At 43.4% G+C, this 23,785-nt stretch overlaps 1 protein-coding gene and 1 long non-coding RNA gene across 6 annotated transcripts in view; one reads left to right on the forward strand and one right to left on the reverse strand.

Moving 5' to 3' along the window:
* The window catches only part of LANCL1 (LanC like glutathione S-transferase 1), a 30,794-nt gene extending 18,398 nt beyond the window's left edge, over positions 1 to 12,396 (forward strand). For 4 of the 5 annotated variants that reach the window (XM_028704818.2, XM_028704806.2, XM_028704814.2 and 1 more), the window contains 7 exons: positions 1 to 208; positions 6,174 to 6,309; positions 6,845 to 6,991; positions 7,491 to 7,673; positions 8,143 to 8,319; positions 9,195 to 9,267; positions 9,955 to 12,396. In XM_028704818.2, the coding sequence (XP_028560651.2) occupies positions 1 to 208; positions 6,174 to 6,309; positions 6,845 to 6,991; positions 7,491 to 7,673; positions 8,143 to 8,319; positions 9,195 to 9,267; positions 9,955 to 10,031 (1,001 nt within the window). In that variant the 3' untranslated portion in view covers positions 10,032 to 12,396. The remainder of the gene's footprint in view (positions 209 to 6,173; positions 6,310 to 6,844; positions 6,992 to 7,490; positions 7,674 to 8,142; positions 8,320 to 9,194; positions 9,268 to 9,954) is intronic. The other variant, XM_028704827.2, reaches the window with a different exon arrangement.
* LOC114583523 (uncharacterized) lies at positions 182 to 23,611 on the reverse strand. Its single transcript, XR_003703561.2, has 3 exons — positions 23,500 to 23,611; positions 20,238 to 20,343; positions 182 to 287 (listed from the first exon to the last, which is right to left on the reverse strand). It is a non-coding gene; the product is annotated as an uncharacterized LOC114583523 (long non-coding RNA).
* Positions 23,612 to 23,785: the final 174 nt, after the last annotated feature.

Here is a 23,785-nt window from a genome sequence, read left to right on the forward strand (position 1 = left end):
GCATTGCTTTGCTATACTTACATCTGTATAATGTCTATGGAGACCCATCCTTCCTCCAGATGGCCCAGGAATATGTCAAGAAGAGCCTGAGCTGCCTGACAAAGCGATCCATCACCTTCTTGTGTGGGGATGCCGGACCTCTGGCAGTGGCTGCTGTGGTATTCCACAAGCTGCAGAACGACAAGCAAGCGGAAGATTGCATTGCCCGGTAATGCCTGAAGGGTATTTCAGCTGATATTCCTCACCACACTAGGATTTATCATCTCAGCCAGGGTAAACTGTAATATCTAGAAAGGAGAAGGCAGTCAAATACCGTTTCCATGAAAACACAATAACGTTTAGGGAGTTCTCCATTCAGTATGCAATACCCATTACTTCAGCCTCAATAAAAGCCAGTGTTTTCTGTTGCCACTGTAACTGATATTGGCGTAAATTTGGAAAGGGCTGTTAATACACTGCGAAACATTTTGCATTATTTATTTTGACCAAATGGTTTGTCAGGGAAGTGTTGCAAAAGTCACAAATCATATCCATGTCTAACTTTGCAGTTTACTGGGATTTTACTCCCAAGTAAGTGTATAGTATTGCAGCCCAAAGCATCTCTGTCCTAGGTGTGTTCCATCAGGTATATTTTTATTTACTTGCCGTACTTGTATGCTGTCTTTCTGCTAATGCATTCAGCGAAGTGTACAGTTTTAAATAGTGGCATGCAATCTAACAGACACAACATGAGAAGAAAAAAAGGCTGGAGAGACAATAAGCAAATTCACCCACTGGTTCTTAAATCATGTTACATAAATGTTTATGACTGGGTGGAATGAGCACTTAGAGACAGTTTAGGCAGCTGGTCCCAGATGGACGTTGCTGCCTCGTCTCTATACGTATCACTTCAGCTGAACCAGGAGTAGGAGAAGAAGAGCCTTGGCGTCGGCTACACATCTTGGCCACAGCCCAACTAATAGAGTTAGGGCACAACGCTCCGTCATACTATCAGGACTTGCATAAAAGCCATTGATATGAATAGAAAATACACCCTTGCTATTCTTCATCAGTTATGCTACTGACTTTGACCGGTATCATTATAGTTCATTTTGTAATTAAAGCTACTTTAAACTTTTTCCATTTGGGCAACATATGATGTGCATTGCATGTCATCTTTATATATTCCCCATGTTTGTATTTCCTGTTTTATTCTTATCCACAAGGATTTCAATATTCCCTGCTGCTTCCCATTTCTCATGTTGTGATTCTGCATATTTCATGTTGTTTTCCTGATGTGGCTCTGGTGTTTACAAAAGGCCTGGGCCTGTTATCACTAGAGATAGAAACACATTCTCCATAATAAGAATATTCACTCCAACGCAATCCCACTCTTTGTTTCATTTTGGAAATTACCGGTACTCCTTTGTTCCTTCCACACTTAACCTCAGTTGTGCTACAGAGTGGGAATTTAGTATAATCCCACACTGCCATCTCATGGTATCGTGAGGGTAAGCAGCCATATATCATCATAGTGTTGGGAAGGGAGCATAAGAGTCCCTTTGGGGAAAGGATGTCTAAAGCTTCCTGAACTGGCAGTTGTCAGATATGCATTCTCTTTATTTACTTTTAATGCTTTTATATAGCTGCTCTATAGCAGGAGATTAAAACCTCAAAGGAAGGAGCAACCACGGAACATCTTGATGTGTCATGCTTTGACATGCTTTCTTTCTTTCGATCCTAAGCATATTTATTCATCATGGATCTTTTTGCAGCTTGTCCTGTCTCCATCTTCTCCCAACCCTCTGGAGTTTTGCTCCTGTTAGTGGTTGTTCTATTGTGTGTCAGAAAACTGCTCCCATGGCCCATTACAATCCACTTTATGCCATCCTCGTACATGATTTTGACTCATTTCTTCTCTGAATCCTTACTGGTGTGGATGTGACCATAACATCTAGCATGTGCTTCATTTGAGCCACCAGCTAGTGCCAAGTATATTGTTAGGAAATACTTCTTACACCTAGTACATAATTATTTTGTTAGATGGAATCCATGTGCACATTTACCTCTCTTAAAAATAGACGGTGGGATTTTTGTCTCTTCATTTTAAGGCCTAGTTTACATTAATCTTGCTGGAATTTCATTTTTTCCTGAAATGTATTGAGATGCTATAAAATGAAGTATGTTGGAAACTATGATAAATTCATGTGCTCTCACTGGTGGTTTCTCTTGCCACTGGGCCATATTGAGCAGTCAATGGGGAAGCCTGTCTTTTGGTCAAAAACAGTTCCGGAAGGTCTACCTGAAGGAGTCCCTTGTTTGTTTGTGTGCATTTGCCCTTTCCCCTTATATCTACACTAAAGGCCACTTCAGATTTGACTTTTAGTTAGTATAGCCATACATGTCAGAGTGATGTTTCGCATGATGGCTGGGAGTTTGTTAAGAGGGAGATAGTAAAAGCACAACTTCAGGCAATACCAATGAGACGGAAACATGGAAGGTGCCTAAAGAAGCCAGGGTGGCTATCTAAAGAACTTTTAACTGAGTTAAGATTAAAAAAGAATGTGTACAAAAAATGGAAAAGGGGGGAAACCACCAAAGAGGAATTCAAACAAATAGCCAGCACGTGTAGACACAAAGTCAGAAAAGCTAAAGCACAAAATGAACTCAGGCTTGCTAGAGAGGTTAAAAGCAACAAAAAAGGCTTTTATGGGTATGTTCGTAGCAAAAGGAAGAACAAAGAAACCGTGGGGTCACTCAGAGGAGAAGATGGTGAAATGCAAACAGGTGACACAGAAAGGGCTGAACTCCTCAATGCCTTCTTTGCCTCAGTCTTGTCCGATAAAGAAAACAATGCCCGACCTGAAGAATTTGGAGCAAATGATTCAGCAAAGGAAACACAGCCCAGAATAACTAAGGAGATAGTACAAGAATACTTGGCTAGTCTAGATGTATTCAAGTCTCCAGGGCCAGATGAACTGCATCCAAGAGTATTAAAAGAACTGGCAGATGTGATTTCAGAACCACTGGCAGTCATCTTTGAGAATTCCTGGAGAACAGGCGAAGTCCCGGCAGACTGGAGGAGGGCAAATGTTGTCCCTATTTTCAAAAAGGGGAAAAGAGAGGACCCAAATAATTACCGCCCAGTCAGTCTGACATCAATACCAGGGAAGATTCTGGAGCAGATCATTAAGCAAACAGTCTGTGAGCACCTAGAAAGGAATGCTGTGATCACCAATAGTCAGCATGGATTTCTGAAAAATAAGTCATGTCAGACTAACCTGATCTCGTTTTTTGACAGAATTACAAGCCTGGTAGATGAAGGGAACGCAGTGGATGTAGTCTACCTTGATTTCAGCAAGGCATTTGACAAGGTGCCCCATGATATTCTTGTAAAGAAGCTGGTAAAATGCGGTCTTGACTATGCTACCACTCAGTGGATTTGTAACTGGCTGACTGACCGAACCCAAAGGGTGCTCATCAATGGTTCCTCTTCATCCTGGAGAAGAGTGACTAGTGGGGTGCCACAGGGTTCTGTCTTGGGCCCGGTCTTATTCAACATCTTTATCAACGACTTGGATGATGGACTCAAGGGCATCCTGATCAAATTTGCAGATGACACCAAACTGGGAGGGGTGGCTAACACCCCAGAGGACAGGATCACACTTCAAAATGACCTTGACAGATTAGAGAACTGGGCCAAAACAAACAAGATGAACTTTAACAGGGAGAAATGTAAAGTATTGCACTTGGGCAAAAAAAATGAGAGGCACAAATACAAGATGGGGGACACCTGGCTTGAGAGCAGTACATGTGAAAAGGATCTAGGAGTCTTGGTTGACCACAAACTTGACATGAGCCTACAGTGTGACGCGGCAGCTAAAAAAGCCAATGCAATTCTGGGCTGCATCAATAGGAGTATAGCATCTAGATCAAGGGAAGTAATAGTGCACTGTATTCTGCTCTGGTCAGACCTCACCTGGAGTACTGTGTCCAGTTCTGGGCACCACAGTTCAAGAAGGACACTGACAAACTGGAACGTTTCCAGAGGAGGGCAACCAAAATGGTCAAAGGCCTGGAAACGATGCCTTATGAGGAACGGCTAAGGGAGCTGGGCATGTTTAGCCTGGAGAAGAGGAGGTTAAGGGGTGATATGATAGCCATGTTCAAATATATAAAAGGATGTCACATAGAGGAGGGAGAAAGGTTGTTTTCTGCTGCTCCAGAGAAGCGGACACGGAGCAATGGATCCAAACTACAAGAAAGAAGATTCCCCCTAAACATTAGGAAGAACTTCCTGACAGTAAGAGCTGTTCGACAGTGGAATTTGCTGCCAAGGAGTGTGGTGGAGTCTCCGTCTTTGGAGGTCTTTAAGCAGAGGCTTGACAACCATATGTCAGGAGTGCTCTGATGGTGTTTCCTGCTTGGCAGGGGGTTGGACTCGATGGCCCTTGTGGTCTCTTCCAACTCTATGATTCTATGATTCTATGTAATTGGCATACAAGTAATGCACATTTACTTGGTCAAGATTAGCATGGTGATTAAGATTTAGGCCTTATGATCAAATACAGCTGTTAACTTAGAAGACTTCTTTTCTCATTGCTTATTTTGTCAGTTGAAGAGTTCTGTTTGTTTTTAAAAGCTCTCTCCGTGGGGAATCCCTTTTATCCTCCTGATAATTTCATGTATATTGCAGTTCTGTTTCCTTTTCAAGTTACTGGGACTAGCACTAACATTTACATCCACCTTCCCCAACCAGGAATTTTCAGAGACACCGAGGAGCATTACATTCCCCCCTCCCCCCCCTTTGTACAAACTAGTCATAACACAGGCCTTGTTCTCACTGAGGTAGTAAATTTGTGTGCACACTGTACCACTTCAGGTTGCATTGGGGGGGGTCACATGACTGAGTGCTCCTCTAGACAAAAATATCAGTGTGCATAGAAAACAACTGTGTCAGAAAAAGGGTGATAAACTTTGTGGTGTGCCTTTAAAAAAAAAAAAAAAAAGGGGGGAAGTCATCTAGTCTGAAGTGATACAGCCCAGACATGGGTATACTCGTCTTTGGCAGAGAGCCCGTAATGGTTCTCATCCTTAACCTAAACAGATTATCATCAGCATTTTCAGTTTTCAGTAGCCATTGGCCCCAGCCAAGCTGATGAAGGGATGCTTGTTTCCCCCCACTCCTTCTGTTGCTACAACTATGCAAAATGCTCCTCTGACTACTATATGCTAAGGGAATAAATAGGGGTAGAGAAAGATTTGTTTCCTTCATGCCTCCCTAGAAGCATTTTGGGAAGAAAAGACTGGACTAGGTGGACTGTTGGTCTGAAGGTGGTTAAAACCACCACCATCAAGGAGTGCGGTAGAAATCAGAGCTGGTAAAAACAGAATCATGCTGATTGTCAAAGGAGCACATTGTTCTCCATGTGCCCTTTGCCCTGCTTTGCCGAGCCATTTTCACTAAGGTTCCTTTCCAGCTTTCTCTTAAATCTGCTGAAGCAGCACCAAGAAGGGAAAATACGAACTGCTGCAACCACTTTTTTGGAACAACGGCTGTTGTCTCTGAGTAAGGAGGGAGGGCCACTTTTCTTTATATCTCGCTGTCAGGTACAACAGGAAGAAGCAATACTTTGAGAATTAATTTGCATCTTGAATGATTGGGCTACAGAGCTGGAGAGTTAAACTTAAGGCTGCAGAGGTATCCTCAGCCTTGGCTCAGGAGTGGTTAACAAATGTTTTAACCAACTTTTAAGAAGGTTTTTTTTGGGGGGGGGGTGTCCCCTTTCCAAGCCCTGCTCCCTTACTGTGCCGCTGTAGCTAGGAGTGATCTCCTAGCCTTATTCTATTTCAGAATGCCAAATGGCAGGCAGCAAAGCTTTCCCCCACACCAAAAAAAAAAAATCTGCTGGTTTTGTCATTGGGAGCACAGTTATCCTCCAGAAACTAAAGTCAAAAATAGCCCTGAAGTTTTGATTTTATACTTTATTCACTTGTGATTTGGGGAGAAATTATCATGCAAACAGTATCAGTGTTTAGTGGGTAGAATTCCGGATTTACAAACAAAGAGGAGTAACAAACTTTGTTGTTTAGAATTGTACCCACAAATTGAAAAATGTGTATATCACTGAATTTGTACATGGTGTGTGTGTGTGTGTTTTAAGATGTATAAGTCTCATGTTTTATCTTTCAAGCTTGCTTCATCTGCCCAAACTTGACCCTCGGGTCCCTGACGAGATGCTCTATGGACGTATGGGGTACTTGTATGCTTTGCTATTTGTGAACAAACAATTTGGAGAGGAAAAGATTCCTCAAAACCATATTCAACAGGTACTGTGCCCATTTCCTCTTCCACCTTAAACTATTTAAACTATTCATCTTCTCTGCCTCCTGGGGGGGGGGGTGTCCTGTTGTACAAGCAGAAATCCTTGTGCATCTGATGGGATCCGGTAGTTGAATGCTACGCACACTTAGTCCATACTTTTGGGTGCCCCGTGCCTGGAAAACACAGGTCCAAGGGGTTTCCTCCTTGCTCCACTCCTTTCCCAGAGAAAACCCACTCCTTAGCTCTAAATCAGAACAAACACCAGTGTGTGGAAAACATGATTGCTGTTTGCTCCAACTGAGTGCTAAAGAGTCTTCCCACCCCAAGAAAGTCCTGGGGCCTGAGGGAGTGTGGATAAGCCCTACGTTTGACCGTGACAAACAAAATTTCAAAGCATCCATTTCAGAACAGTAGTCACTTGAGAAAAGCAGAAATAATTGACTGCTTTTCTAAACTGAAAGCTTCAGAATGTTGCCATTGGCCACTTCAGTTTGTTTGTTTGTTTTTGTCACCCATCATTTATTTCTGATTTTCCTGCAGGTCTGTGAGGCAGTCATGGCATCTGGCGAGAACCTAGCCAAGAGACGGAACTTCACAGCTAAGAGCCCCCTGATGTATGAATGGTACCAGGAATATTATGTAGGAGCTGCTCATGGCCTAGCAGGGATCTATTACTATCTCATGCAGGTGAGAGGCATCCTTCAGAGTGAAGGAGGTCCACTTGTCTGTACTGTATGAAACTTCTGATTGATTGATTGATTGATTGATTGATTGATTGATTTGTATACCACCCTTCATCTGAAGATCACAGGGCAGTTCACTACATAAAAATACAAAATAGAAACACGAAAGATATAATAAAAACAAAAGAAAACCATAACCCCCCCCAAACTCCACATTTAAATGGACATAGGATGTTTATCAGCTAAAGGCCTAGTTGAAGAGGAGCATTTTCTCCTGGTGCCTTGAGGTGCCAGGTGAGCCTCCCTGAGGAGAGCATTCCCCAAATAGGGAGCCACTGCGGGGGTGGGGAGCATTTTCATGTTGCTAACCTCCAGACTTCTTGTTTTGCCCCAGAGACAGAAAATGAGATAAGACACAAAGTTAGCATATTTGATGCATTGAAAGCTGGCTGAATCAGTGCTTCATCTGTGATTTAACATGGTGCTTGTCTTTTATCTCTCAGCCTGGCCTTGGAGTGAGTCAGGCAAAGCTGCACAATGTGGTCAAGCCCAGTGTGGATTACGTCTGCCAGCTGAAGTTCCCATCGGGCAATTACCCGCCATGCATTGAAGATAAGAGAGACCTGCTGGTCCATTGGTGCCACGGTGCTCCTGGCGTTATCTACATGCTCCTTCAGGCCTATAAGGTAAGCAGGAGGCTTTGCCAAAGAGAGATGGGCAATAACAGTAAGGAAACCTAACAAGTTTTCACCCCTGCTTACAAGGAGATTATAATATTTAAATGCAATAACTCCTCTGCCCTCTTCTGAAATGGAAATTAGACTTTTACAAATGATTCCTGAAGACGTCCTTGTCATGCATCCTGAATGCGGGACATTCTTATTGCTCAGAGTTGGCCATGTGTCCTGTTCTGTGGAGATTGACTAATGGTGACAGCCAGTTGTGACTTAAATAATGGCCATGCTCCTTCCATTTATCACTCCAAAAGTCTTTGAAGGTAAGGCAAAGTCACTGTGTTCTTGTCCAAGTTTGTGTGTGTGAGAGAGAGAGGCCACTCCTTGATAAAAGAGCTAATTGGCAAAAGTATGCCCGAGTCCTCCCTGTTCCAGTCTCGGATGGTGACGCCGCAGGGCAAAACGCTTCTTGTCTCCGCAGGTGTTTGGCGAACAGAAGTACCTCAGCGATGCCTTGCAGTGTGCTGAAGTGATTTGGCAGTGGGGGTTGCTGAAGAAAGGTTACGGGCTGTGTCACGGTACAGCTGGCAATGCATATGCCTTCCTGACTCTTTACAACCTCACTCAAGACATGAAATATCTCTACAGAGCCTGCAAGGTGTGACACACACACACACACACACACACACACACATGAACTTTGTTTGGGATGAGCATGTTTTCTTTTGAGGTAGTCGTCAAAAGCAATTTTTGGATAAAGAAAAGGGCATGTAACATCCTGAGAAGAAACTAAGCTGTATCCACTAACTGAAGGTTGATCCTAGCACATGACAAAATCGTTTGTGATCAGCCTTCAAATGCCAGCCTGCTAAGGACTTGGGGAGATCCTCAACTTTAGTCATACTTGGAATAGATCCATTAAAATCAATGTACTTAAGTCCCTTGATTTCAGTGAATCTATTCTGAGTATGACAGATGTTTGATATCACTCTTGGGATGTGGAATACTTTTCTTTTTTTAAAGGCTTGTCTGCATTTTGAAAAGAGCTCACAGGCTGCCCCAAATGAAGATTATTTGTTGCCTCTGGATCATGAGCTCTGCTTCGGGGTTTTCCCCAGACTTAGGAAATCATGAAATGTGATAATAATTGGAAAGCTGGCCTTCACCTGTTGCAAAACTTCTGTGCGCAAGGTGCTTCTATTAATGAGTCACTCATATATAGGTCACAGTAATTAAAAGTGCATGACCTGTTTTTCTAAAATGCTTGATATGATGATACTTAAAGTGTAGCAGTAGCTGTGTGAAAAATACGATGTCCCTGTTCCATGTTTCTCTTCCTGCCACCTTTGGCAGATCTGTGGTGATCTATGTCTAATGCTACTCCGCCTCACATCTTTCAGTCCCAGTATTTAATTTGTCCCAGGGCTCACTGGCGTATCAGAGGCATTCTGCTGATTATATAACCCCTGATTATACAGAGGTACTTAAATACAGGATTGTGCCTTAGTCTTCTTAACTTCTTTCTTTTCTCAGTTTGCAGAATGGTGTTTGAGTTATGGGCAGCATGGTTGTCGGACACCAGACACTCCATTTTCTCTCTTTGAAGGTAATCATTGTTAAGCTTGTTCCTCCTTAACGATTTTCAGATGTGAATGTATCTACTCCACAGTTCTCCCAGCCCAGAATTCGGCATCGGCTCACTACTAGAGCATGTGGTTGAAAGTAAGCACATGTGGGGCCTGGTCAGATCAGCTGAAGCACTGTCATTCGAAGCTTATACTGAAAAGGAAAACACTGTAGAGCAGGCATCCCCAACCTTCGGCCCTCCAGATGTTTTGGACTACAATTCCCATCATCCCTGACCACTGGTCCTGTTAGCTAGGGATCATGGGAGTTGTAGGCCAAAAACATCTGGAGGGCCACAGGTTGGGGGTGCCTGCTGTAGAGGAAGTTAAGTTTGTTACGTCTAGCTGTGGTAGGCCTGGCTTCCCTGGTTCCAGTACTTTAGGCTGAAGCCCCCCATAGCTCAGCTGGATCTGCCGGTTGTCCTTAACATCCAGGGATCTGGGATCCTGCTCCACTTGGATTGCCACTCGCGTTGGCTTTCAGAACCATTGATCGGCTAACTCTCCAGGATCCAAACAAACTTCTAAAGACTTTGCAGGGATTAGTTGGCTGCCACCAGGCTCAGTGAAGAACCACAGAAACCACTTCTGCAGGGTCCGTTGCGTCTGCTGCTCTAGAGCTCCTTATGCTGTAAGTAATTGCTATTCTATGTCTTTTGTCTCCTCAGGAATGGCTGGAACAATATATTTTCTTGCTGACCTGCTGGTACCAGCCAAGGCCAGGTTCCCAGCTTTTGAACTGTAAATTCCATCCCAGCATGAAGCTTGTTGCACTTCATATCTTTGGAAAAGGCAGATTAAATAGATTTCATCTCATATCTTGGCTAACATGGGAAAATCTTTGGGGTTTATCAGTATTTTACATTCTTTTCAGTGTCCAAACTGCTTTTAAAAGTTACTAGCCGTTTTATTATGTGCATTGTTTAGGTTTACAGGTAAGGAACAGGATTTTAAAGCTGGCAAATGCACTATATGTTGTTGGAGTATTTTTTAAAAAAACCTTGCTATTTTATGTATCTTATTTTGAGGAAGGGAGCTTTTCCCATTATGAATATATCTTTCTCAGTTTTAATGATAAGGGTGCAACTTGGTTAATGTTTTGGAAATATAGAAGGGATAAAATATATGGAGCCCAGTTGTTTGTTGTGTGTGTGTGTTATCCCTTCTATCTTTCAAATTACATAATATGTAAGAAATAAGGAGGGGAAAATACAGTTGGAATAAACATACAGAGAAAAAAGGAGGTGTAAATTGGGGTTGTTGCATTCATAATCTTCAAGAATAATTATTAATATTGGAGGGTAATAACATTTATTTCCTGCTCCCCCTTGTGTTAAGAGGTATTGTCCTCAGGGTCTTGTGATACTCTCATTTTCAAGCTGGAACCTTGGTGGGGGTTTTTAAGTAGCTACAGCTACAGGACAGGTTGTTCTTGAATAGCAGCAGTGCTTACTTATGACGTTCTTCAGTATCTCTGCAAAGGCTTGTAGCTATGACAGGAACGTACCAAAGTCTCGCCATTCCACTTTTAAGCAAAGGTTCTGTTTACTGCTGCTTGCTTCATCAGCACCCAGTGCATAAGCTTATAACCCCTTGAAGTGATAATGCAGTTTCTTCAGTGAATGCTTTGAGATCTGTGGCAACCTAGTCTAACAAAGACATCGTGCATTTGCACGTGTTACCTCATGTATTTTTCAATCTGCAACAGATTGGAACTAATTTGCATCCTCTATAGCGCATCAGTGTGCTACCAGATCTTTGTGAAAAGGGTAATTTGGTGTCGGACTGCAACGTGGCATAAGCTTGACTTAATAGTAGATTCTCAAAGTATTCTTAAAAGTGGAAAGTACCCGTATGAAGTCAGGTAGGCAGCAAACCTCAACTGATCTGGGGCTGTGTAAGTGATATGGAAAGCTCAATTTCAGGTTCTGCTTCAGAGGATGACTAGATAGTTGGTCTCGGGATCCTTGAAAATGCCCAGAGTGCCTGCTGCTCTATTGCTGCTACTGTGTTCCCTTTGTCCAGCGTATCCAATATATGATCAGATTTAGCCTAAAGCATTTCTAGGTTTGCATGTCCCAATTCTCCGAGGTTAGGGGGGCCCACTGAGGGGGCCTTGCCTGAGAGCCCCAAAATCCTGGAGTCAGCCCTGGTAAGTGTCACTGATAGCTGACGGCTTGGCTCCTTCCAGTTGATTGTTGGAAGCGACTGACAACTCTGTAGTCTTCCCCATCCCATGTCAGCATAAATTACTAGGTTTTCCAGTGTATATTATAATGGAGCAGCTTAAAAATACTTTCAGAGGAGCAGCAGCCAAAGGTTGATTGGGATCTGCTAGTAGATCTGCTGTAGATAAGTTTTAATAATAAAAAGGTAAAGGTACCCCTGCCCGTACGGGCCAGTCTTGACAGACTCTAGGGTTGTGCGCCCATCTCACTCAAGAGGCCGGGGGCCAGCGCTGTCCGGAGACACTTCCGGGTCACGTGGCCAGCATGACAAGCTGCATCTGGCGAGCCAGCGCAGCACACGGAAACGCCGTTTACCTTCCCGCTAGTAAGCGGTCCCTATTTATCTACTTGCACCCGGGGCGTGCTTTCGAACTGCTAGGTTGGCAGGCGCTGGGACCGAGCAATGGGAGCGCCAACCTTTCGATCGGCAAGTCCTAGGCACTGAGGCTTTAACCCACAGCGCCACCCGCGTCCCAAGTTTTAATAATAGTTCTTAAGTTAGATGGGAAAAGTTGTTAATAATAGTAGCAACAAAACAAAACAACTTTTCCCATCTAACTTAATCTGCTGAAATGAAGAAAGCTAACCAGGAGCATTAAAAGACTATGAGCTAACTCTAAGGACAGATCTTTTGTGTCTGCCTCTGGGTTGTAGATTTTTCAGGTTCTAGCAGAAATACAAAGTAGATCTGAAAAACCTGAAGTTTACCCTGTCCTCTTTTAGACCAGTTGTTCTGAAGACATTGCCATCTCCTTGACTTTCAGGCAAAGCATTTCCACACTGGTGTGGACAATTAAATTGAAACCTTTTAAACACAATGAAGCTAATTTGCCTGTTGCCAGATGTCACAGTTGTCGCAATTAAAACCGCTTTGGACCAGTATCTTGTCTTATATTCTTTCTAAACATCAGCTATGTTGTGAATAAATTAAAATTGCACTTCCAAGGATAGAGATTACAGCCTCCGCTGCACTTGCATCTTCCCTTTAACTATAGATTCCCTGGCCCTCAGAGTATGCAGTGAGTCTCCCCAAAAGGACACAAGCAATTGTCAAGAGTGGCACAGTTTCTCTCTTCCAGCCCAACATGCATTGATAGAGCACAGAGGTACGCATACCCTTCTCAAAATCAGTAGCTGCACCCACGTGCACTCACAAAGTTTGTTGTTAAGCCCTTTTTATGGGTTCCTGCTTTGAGAACTGCTTCCCTCTATTTCACGCCAGAGCCAAGATGAGAGCAGGCAGTGCCTAGTGCTTGCCTATGTCCTCAGCTACAACTTTATTTTAACCAAGGAGGTTCACCACAACAGCTTTGGAGAACCTGTGTGCCACAGAGTCACCATGGCTACAGCTTTTAATTTAGAAACATTTGTACCAGCTTATATTTGAATGTTTTTGAAACTGCAGGGGGAAATGGCTCATTGGCTGGAAGCTGTGAGACATTTAATAAAGTGCAACCCTGAAGAATAGACTCTTATTTTTCATCTTTCACGTGCCCATGTATATGTGTGTGCATGCTTATGTTCAATACTCATATCCTAAAATCAAAAATGCCACAAATAAAAAAGATTTTAGTTCTTAAAGTGTGGAAAAATTAGCATGCATATTGGGTTTACAGTGAACAAGGGTGATGTGTAATGTTTGTCATACTTAGAGACTGCTTAAGCCACAAATTATAATGGGCCCACTCAGAGTATGACAAATGTTGCTTATCACCCTGTGTTATTTGTTATTTTTATAGACTTACAACATGATTACAACCTGCCTATAAATCTTTGTTACACATTTGATAAAATTGTCTAGAGGCGCTTAATGGGCTGCTGCTTCTCCAGCAGGTGGTGCTGCCGTCCGGTGGGTTCTTGCCTCTCATGAGCAAACACTGGGGTGCTTCTTAAGGATAATGTAAACCATTAAAGTCACCAGATTCAAAAATCTGTTAGTCTGTTGAAGTCAAAACTGTGGAGCCCTGTGCCTCCACACACACACACACACACACACACACACACCCCACACACACAGAGCGTCTTGTGAAGTATAAAAGCTGTTCAGTCATGCAACAATTACATGCTTAGGCTTTCAAGTGCTGCATGATTCTGGCCCCTTTCAGAGTGTCAGTGTTCCTTGGCTCTTAGGATTTACTGCTGCTGATTTTAAATGGGTCCAGTCATCTGATTTTAACAGCAGCATGGTTGCAGAAGTTTAGCGTGTGAGCCTTTTCTCTCTGTTCTGAGGAACTATCATCCCTACTAAGCGTCCCCTCAACCTCTATCATGGAATCCTACATAAAGGAGAAGGCAAACAGTGGTTGCATCACACATTTCCATAGTTGTGTGGGTCATTTATTCCAGTTATTTACACCCCATCCTTTAGCCAGAAAAGCTCCTAGGAATAAAGCTTAGGTAAAGGTAAAGAGACCCCTGACCATTAGGTCCAGTCGTGACTGACTCTGGGGTTGCGGCGCTCATCTCGCTTTACTGGCCGAGGGAGCCGGCGTACAGCTTCCAGGTCATGTGGCCAGCATGACTAAGCCGCTTCTGGCGAACCAGAGCAGTGCACGGAAATGACGTTTACCTTCCCGCCGGAGTGGTACCTATTTATCTACTTGCACTTTGACGTGCTTTCGAACTGCTAGGTTGGCAGGAGCTGGGACCAAGCAACGGGAGCTCACCCCATCGCAGGGATTCAAACCGCCGACCTTCTGATCAGCAAGCCCTAGCTCTGTGGTTTAACCCACAGCTTAGGAATAAATAAAAAATGACAGACCCTGCCCTCAAGCTTAGAGTCTGAAAAGCTTACACAAAATGAAAAAGTGTCGTCATAGCTTTGAGATGTGGCAACCCCCCCCCCATATGTTACAGCAGTCAAGCAGAAACCTTACCAAAATGAAACATTTGGGGTAGGGTGTGGCCACAATGCCTTTGCTGAAATGTATGAGAATAAAACTGCTATCACGTTCGCAAAGCTAAGCAGGGTCCAGTATAGTTTCAGATTGGATGGGGAACTGTTGAGATTCCTGCATTGCAGGGGTTGGACTAGATGACCCCGGGGACCCTTCCAACAATTCTATGAATGCATACCACAAAGGAATACTCTTTGCAAGAGGCATGCAGAGACAAGCAAGACTGATAAATCTTCAGATATGTCAGATGGCCAACGTTAACCCTTTGCTTCATAGCAGCTGCTACGTCTAACATTCTGCTCAGAGGACTTCTTGAAAATTCTTCTACGTCCCACCCCCCTTGAGACAGACTGAATGGCTTAGCCGCGTTCCACATTCCATGCATGCTATAAGTGCTTATTAGCAACAGCTGCAAACACAAGGAAAAAATGGCAGCACTTTTCCTTATATGGCAGACACCTGCTTGGCAGGGGGTTGGACTCGATGGCCCTTGTGGTCTCTTCCAACTCTATGATTCTATGATTCTAGATCACTGGGATCTTTTTTTAGGCAAAATGGATTTATATCAGACTAGTAGGAGGCTAGCAGACCACAGCTTCGAGCACAGAGACTTGGTATCGCCTGCATCTCAAGGCACCTCCGATAACACACGTATCTGTGGGTACCCCTTTCTTCTTTGGGGCTTTTCCCCTCACGCATTTGCCATCACATGATGGGCAGAATGGGGGGCTGCGCTCCCTGACCCTACATGGTGGCATTTTCAAACAAGCCTCTATATATTGCAGGCTGAATGTCTACAGTGGGAAACTTTTTCTACTCATTGTAGGCCCTCCGCGTGATTTAACCTCATCCTCCCCTTAAGGGGTTCTAAAGCATACATAAAGCCCCCCAATATGTGGAGGGGGCAGCAAGGCCAGGGAACAGGCCCCCGCTCACACAATGGATGCCTGAATAGGGCTTTTTGGGGTCAAGAGATCTGTGGTGTAATTTTTGCTGAAAATGCCAAAATAAACCAAATACATGCATAATTCAAAGTCTTTGGCTTGATATGTTAAAGCTAAGTCAGACAACAACGTTTATCTGTGGATCCGCCCCCCTGTTAATGTTTACGTAACTTAGGTTTCAAACTATGTCCACAGAATATCTAGCTGGTATTTTTTTATAGGGCCAACAAATTACTGCATTTCAGTATGCCGATCAGGCTAGATCAAAGACATGGTGTGCTTGTACTGCCCTTTATGCTATTCACCTGGAGATAGATATAACTGTTTCAGAACTTCCTTAAAGGTACAATGGGTTATTTCAAAATTAGATGGTAGCTGGCTGACAGAGACAAGTTTGTTATCTGTAGGTTTATATGTACTGAGGTGAGAAAGATAATCTAAATTATTTGGGGAACTTTACCATTCTTTGTTTGGATAGTTTGCAGTTCTGCAAATTGTTTAAAGATAAAAATTTAAACATATATGTATCCATCTCCAGTGTGAGAAATTTTGGAGATCGCTTAACTAGTCCTCCTTTCTGCATGTCCAGATATGTGAAACCAGGGCTATTTTTCTAGAAAAATAGGTGCTGGAGCTCACTATGAATGTCTCCCTTGCCTCTTATAATGCCAATGGCACCCAGTTCCGGCTGAAAAAAAGCCCTGTGTAAACCAAATCTGCACCATCTACAATTTTAGTGACTAGAGAAGAATGGCATATATTGTCAGTTACAATCCAGAAAACTCATGCTAAAGTATGATCTCGATATGCTACATTATATGTGTGTCAACTATTATAAAAGAAGGAAAGGACCCCTGACAATTAAGTTCAGTCACGAACGACTCAGGGGTTGCGGCGCTCATCTCACTTTACTGGCCGAGGGAGCCGCCGTTTGTCCGCAGACAGTTTTTCCGGGTCATGTGGCCAGCATGACTGAGCCGCTTCTGGTGAAATCAGAGCAGTGCACAGAAACGACATTTACCTTCCCGCCCAAGCAGTACCTATCTATCTACTTGCACTTTGGGGTTTGCTTTCGAACTGCTAGGTTGGCAGGAGCAGGGACTGAGCAACGGGAGCTCACCCTGTTGCGGGGATTTGAACCGCTGACCATTATATGTGTGTCAACTATTATAGGATACATGAAATGCTTTTGTAGGGGGTGGGATCCTCTCTCTCAGAAGACCCACACATCTAATCTCAAGCAAGCAGCAGCACTCTCTTCAATTTGTGCAGCGGAATCCAGTCCATTTCTATGCATGTTCTATTGGCTTTATTGTGTTTTCCTCTAAAGTAAGTGTACATCAAATTCAGTGCTAAGGTTCTTCTTTACATGCACTGGGAGCTTTTTAAATATTTAGGTGAGCTGGAACAGGTTGTGCACTGTGCATTCATTTACCCAACTGTTGCTAGGCTGATTTACAGACTCCTGCTCCAGCTGCTTACATAGAAGGCAGCCACTGAGTTGGGAGTACCCTGCAAGACGAACGCCTCGGAAGACGAAAAACTCGCTAGACGAAGGAGTTTTTCGTTTTCTTAGCCGCTTCGCAAGACACATTTCCCTATGGGCTTGCTTCGCAAAACGAAGCTTGCCCGCAAGCTCCGGGGATAGCGGGGAAGCGCGCGCGCCTTCCCCTCTGTCCCCGGACCCCTTTTGAACCAAGGGGCGGCAACGGGGAGAAGCAATCTTCTGCCCGCCGCCCCTTGCTTTAAAACAGGTCCGGGGACAGAGGGGAAGGCGCGCGGCGCTTCCCCTCTGTCCCCAGACGGTCTCCATAGGAACGCATTGATTTATTTTCAATGCATTCCTATGGGAAACCGTGCTTCGCAAGACGAAAAACTCGCAAGAAGAAAAAACTTGCGGAACGAATTAATTTCGTCTTGCGAGGCACCACTGTATGAAGTAGCTCCACAGCAAGAGGTGGCTGCTCAGACCTTGATTCATCTTAAGAGTCTGTAAAGAGGGAGGGCCAAGTGCAAATGGTGACATGGTGTCTAGGAAACTGCTGCTAGAGAAAACAAGGGTGGTATTTGAGGCTGGCAAAGAAATATGAACTAGCTCTTCTCCCAAAGCATTTCCACATGGCTCAAAAATTTCTGGAAACAGGTACAAGTGTTTGTGCTAGAGGTGTTCACAGCAGCCACAATTTGTTGCAATTTTTGCAGTGACTGTAACTGAAACCACGGGTGATTCCTCATCATCTATAAATCCATTTGGAGACAGACGCGTAAATAGTTACCCTTCAGCATGCAACAGTGTACAGAACTGGAACAAATGTTTCACGACTGTTGCTCTCTAATAGGATTATTTGAGTTGATCAAATTTCCAGTACAGTCATACCTCGGGTTACAGAGGCTTCAGGTTGTGTGTTTTCGGGTACCAGAACGGGTTACTTCTGTGTTTTGGTGCTCACACATGTGCAGAAGCGCCAAATCATGACCCACGCATGCACAGGCATGGCGCTGCGGGTTGCGAACACTGTGGGTTGTGAACGTGCCTCCTGCACAGATCATGTTCGCAACCCGAGCATCCACTGTATCTGCCGTCAAGTAATCATGGGAGGAGGAGAACAATCGTATCTGCACATGGCTTTCTGCCCCAATTCCCCTCAGGTGTTTTTATTTTATTAGGGTTCATCCCAGACAGAGCAGTGTGATTACTTTTACTATTTGCTTCTCTTCCTGCATTGGCTGCCAACCTATTTACCCTCCTCACAATCCACTGTCTCATTCATTAATATGCCTTCTTGTATTCTGAGCACTCGGTATAAGCTTAGCCTTCCGAACCAACAACAGGTTCCTAAGAGCATGTGCAGAGTGCATTTCCATCACCACACCAATCCCCACTTCTAGGATTAGGATGCTAGCGCTCACATATCAAAAGTAGGTCTTCCTGGCATGCTTGAGCACATTCGTCTCATTTTAGAAATTAAGTACTACCATGCTCTTAGAAAGAAGAGATGTTTTATGAGTTGAGAAGAGCCAACATGACCTCAGTTGCTCCCACTTGAAATTAATATATATATATACTTAGCCACTGGGCACCTCCTGCCACTGAACTATGCCAGCCGATCAGTATAGGAACAATGGTCTAGAAACTGATGCCTGAGTTTTGAGTTGTATTTTCCCCTTTCCTTTGTGTGTTGTTTGTTTGTTTGTTTGTTTGTTTGTTTGTTTGTTTGAATATAGGCGTGCGTGTAGGGAGTGACTTGTTTTGATTTCATGTTAAACTGTTAGCTGCTCTGGGAGCCTTTTTGACTGTACAAGGTACAAATGCTCTAAATTAAGCAAATAAACAAATGGTAAAGGTAAAGGGACCCCTGACCATTAGGTCCAGTCGTGGCCGACTCTGGGGTTGTGGAGCTCCTCTTGCTTTACTGGCCGAGGGAGCCGGTGTACAGCTTCCGGGTCATGTGGCCAGCATGACTAAGCTGCTTCTGGTGAACCAGAGCAGCGCATAGAAACGCCATTTACCTTCCTGCCAGAGCAGTACTTGCACTTTTGAAGTGCTTTCGAACTGCTAGGTTGGCAGGAGCAGGGACCGAACAACGGGAGCTCACCCCGTCGCGGGGATTCGAACCGCCGACCTTCTGATCGGCAAGTCCTAGGCTCTGTGGTTTAGACCACAGCGCCACCTGCGTCCCTAAAACAAATGGTACAGGTACACATTGCACAGCTTTTGAATTGCACAGCTCTCAAAAGCTTCCACACACATAAAGTGGCTGAGTTTTATATGATCTTCCACACACATTTTTATACTCTCAGTGATCAAGTCTTAGCAGCAAATGTCTATATCAGAAAATTAGTCAGTAAGGCTGCACACACGTTCCTGCGAGTATGCCCCATTGAATGCAACAATATTTATTTTTTAGTCATATGTACACTGTAGAATTTCTATTTGATCTTAATTCCACCCTTTACAAAAGCTGAGAGTGTTTTTTTAAAAAAAATAATACAGTGGTACCTCGGGTTAAGAACTTCGTTCCGGAGGTCCATTCTTAACCTGAAACTGTTCTTAATCTGAAGCACCACTTTACCTAATGGGGCCTCCCGCTGCCACCGCACCACCGCCTCGCGATTTCTGTTCTCATCCTGAAGCAAAGTTCTTAACCTGAGGTACTATTTCTGGGTGAGTGGAGTCTGTAACCTGAAGTGTGCCACTGTAATTAATATTTTTAAATCTAAATTATGTTTTTAAAATCCTAATGGGTTTAACTTTAAGACAAGCTTTTTTCCTTCAACAAAACCAGCACAGATCAAGCAACAGAAATTTATCTAGCAATAGAAGAAAAACTAAGTTTCTGGGTCCTGGGGAAAGACCCTCCTCCGCCTGAGACACTAGATAGCTGATGCCAGTCAGAGCAGGCAGCAGTTTCCAGATAGATGGATCCATGATGTGGCTCTATATAAGGCAGTACCATATGTTCACAGCCATTTTAAAATGCAAAATTCCTTTCTGACTTTAGGAATCAAGTTCACCTGCTAAAATAAGCTATGATGTTTAGATGTCTAGATACCTCTTTATTCTTCAGACTATACAGATTTCATTTATTTTTGCTACGTCTATTCAAAAGTCTGCATAGTCCCAAAATAGCCTGATGGACCATTAGATACTTTCAGTCTGCTTTCCTGCCAGAGACCAATATATTAAAGTTTAGCCTGGCTTAGAGGGGAGAGGACTCCCGTACCTTTAACAGAAGAGGGAATCTCAGCAAGAGTAGCAGCAGCACCTGTTGGAATCTCCTCTTCTGCACAACTAGCCCTGTCCAGTTTTGTATCTGGCCACTACGCTTTTCATTTTCTGCATTTGGACAAGACTTCTATGTTTTGAATTAAGCCTTCTCACCTGTAATAGCTTCTTTGACTCTGCTCTTTAAGAACACCAGAATCCTCTTGGCTCTCATGGTACGCTTCCTGATCTTTAGTAAACAGTCCAGTCGAGCTTCTATTGGCTATGATAACAAACAAAAAAAATCCTCTTGAATTAATTTGTTCTTATCAGTTTATACTTTTAAACAACAAAACTTTTTTGGGATAATCTGAACTTCTTGCCTTTGCTTCTCTCTCTCTCTCTCTCTCTCTCTCTCTCTCTCTCTCTCTCTCACACACACACACACACACACACACAGTGTGTTCTTTGGATCCAGTCTCTGGAGTCTGACTTCACCCTGTTCTGAATTGCTGTCTTATTCTTTAAGATTTATAGATCTATATTTCAGTCTAAGTTGTTGTTAGTTTCCTTCTTAACAATCTCTGATCACGTAAGATATATGAGTAGTAGAACAACATTCTTTAGCTACATGCCGCTTGCCTCTATTGCTAAATAGGGTATTGAGGGGGTGGCAATGGGTGTTTAAGGAAGGTTAAAAGATCTGCCTTGGAATAGGGCTGCCTTAAGAAATGAAGGGGGCTTCTCCGATTATTTTTGATAAAAACAATAGCTGCATTTCATCCTACATCTTTCCAACATAATCAATGCATTTTTAAAAGAATTGTAGATAATCAACAAGTAGATAAAATAATGTGGGAGAGGCAAGCTCCTATTCTTCTGTAACCCATTTGGGGCAGGAGGTGAAGCACCACTACTTTCCATTCTGCTCTTTCTCAAAGAAGACGGGAGCCAAACACCTACTTCCCTATGATCTGGTTAAGATTTCTGCTCCCAGACTCAGGAATTCCCTCCCTGGAGAAGTTAGACTGGCTCCCTCCTTTTTGTTCCAACAGGCCTTTGGGAACTGACTGCTTTTAATTAAAGGGCTGGTGTTGTGCTGTTTTTATTGTAATTATTTCACAGAATCAAAGAATTCTCAAGTTGGAAGGGATCCTGAGGGTCATCTAGTCCAGCCCCCTGTAATGCAGGAATCTCAACGAAAGCATCCATGACAGATGGCCAGCCCACCTCTATAAGCAGATGATAGATGTATGGTTTAAACCAGGCATAGGCAAACTCCAGCCCTCCAGATGTTTTGGAACTACAATTCCCATCATCCCTAGCTAACAGGACCAGTGGTCAGGGATGATGGGAACTGTAGTCTCAAAACATCTGGAGGGCCGGAGTTTGCCTATGCCTGGTTTAAACAGATGGTTGATAGAGAGATAGATTTAATCCTATCCATGTTTAATTGGTTTTTAATGATGGCTTATTCTATATTTTAGCAATTCTTGTTTTTACCTGTAAGTTGCTTTGAGTCCCATGAGGGAATAAAAGTGGAACATAAATTTGCATAATGATACACTTTCATCCTGCCTTTACTCAGAAAGAAAACAAAATGAGAACAAAACAGTGGCATAATGTATGTAAATTTCAAAGCAGCAGAGGTTAAAATACTAAACCGACAGGCACCCACGCTCTTTGTGATGCGGTAGGAGACATCACCACTACCTATAAACATGATGATAAACCGTGGTCTTGCTAAGTGATAAATGGACAAGTACTGGGAAAACTCTAAAAATATATATATTTTAAAAATTAGTTTTAGATTTATTTTAAATTTAAACTCCCTACTTATCTAGGCTGCAGAAGTAGGAGGCCACCGAAGGCTAGAAATCTTAAAGAACGGAGGCCCCAGAATTACAGTTGCGAAAGGAAATCCTGCCTTCGACACAGAATATTTTCCTGGACGAGGTGGGTGGTGGCTGACCAGATTCAGGTACTCCTGGAGCAAAATAATTTTCTAGAACCATTTTAATTAGGATTTCACCCCAGTTTAAGCATGGAGACTGTCTTGGTCATCCTATGCCAGGGGTCAGCAACCTTTTTCAGCCATGGGCCGGTCCACTGTCCCTCAGACCTTGTGGGGGGCCGGACTATATGGGGGGGGGGAATGAACGAATTCCTATGCCCCACAAATAACCCAGAGATGCATTTTAAATCAAAGCACACATTCTGCTCATATAAAAACACCAGGCAGGCCCCACAAATAACCCAGAGATGCATTTCAAATAAAAGGACACATTCTACTCATGTAAAAACATGCTGATTCCCGGACTGTCCGCGGGCCGGATTGAGAAGGCGATTGGGCCGGATCCAGCCCACGGGCCTTAGGTTGCTTACCTCTGCCCTATGCTCTGTATGTTCTCTATGTCAGGAGAGAGAGATGGGGAGTGTAGCTTGGACGTGACATATCAGAAAGAAAATATGGAACATTTATATGGAAATGCAGAACTTCTGGGGGTACATGCACTATTTACTTCTCCATCCTATAATGTTCATTCTAACCCTGAAGTCACTGAAGGCAAATATTGAATGAGACTCAAGGAAGACACAGTTCATTTAAATGAGAATTAATACAGTAGAATTGTTTGTTCAGCATTCCAGGGAATAGTCTGAAGTGGAAACTTTTTACAGTAAATGCACGGATTGTAGGGGCCTTGAAGCTGCAAGAATTCAAATTGTCCAAAGAATTACCAGAGAGATTTTATTTTTAACACACGCAGCGCAAGCATGAATGCTGGAATTAGCATCTTGCGCAGAGCTTAATCTTCACATTTTAAACTATCCAGTGAGAACTACCCCACTGGGCCTGTCAGCTAAACTCTTTCCCCTGTGAAGGGTTCTGCATGATGTGAATCATTATTATATGTGTTTTGTGTTGACTGCGGATATCTCAAAAGAAGCTGTGAACAGGTGCTGGCAAAGTGGCTGTCGCAAATTTTCCTGTTACATTATAGTGCTTGCTTACATTTGATAGCCCCAGTGGTACCAGGATTACCAATAAACCAAGGATGCTTTGAGGAGGTCAGTTTTTTAAAGAAAACAGAGGAAAGGGAGGAAGTTTTCAGGATTGTTGAAAATGAAGGCAAAACATATCCCTGGCCATACCCAAGCATGCACATTTCTTCAGAGAAAAAGCTGTGTATACATGGATATGCTTCTTTTGAAATTCTTCATGTAAGCTGGTATCTGAGCAAAGCACTCCCCATTTTTAATTTAAAACAAATTTCTAATTTGTATTGTTGGGAAGTAATCCTAGAACACAAACCCTAGTCTTTAAAGTACCTCAGGTATTAACTTCAGTGCAATGCATACTAATCAATTCTTTCAGATTTTCTGTAATTCCCCCCACCCCGAGTAGAAAACCTTAATTAAAGAAAAGAACGTCGAATACTAGTTTCTTTGCATCTGAATCTGGACTTCTGGGTGGTGCTCTGGTGTCTAGTAAACAACTGCCGTGGTAGGAAGGCATTTCTCTTTGGGCATGCTATGTCCCCTTGAGAGAGGCTGAGGTGCTGGAGAGTTCTAGAAGGAATAATTTGCATTCCTCAGGGCTGATCGCTTAGAGACACTGATATTGCTTTGAGACAGAATTAGAAAACCTTGAGTGAGAGGGCAATGAGGCACAACTGCAAAGTCAGCCATCCGCTATATGCAGCACAGCAGTTGGCGTTCCTCCT

The sequence above is a fragment of the Podarcis muralis genome, chromosome 1 (assembly GCF_964188315.1).
Source record: "Podarcis muralis chromosome 1, rPodMur119.hap1.1, whole genome shotgun sequence".
NCBI classification, from domain to species: Eukaryota; Metazoa; Chordata; class Lepidosauria; order Squamata; family Lacertidae; genus Podarcis; species Podarcis muralis.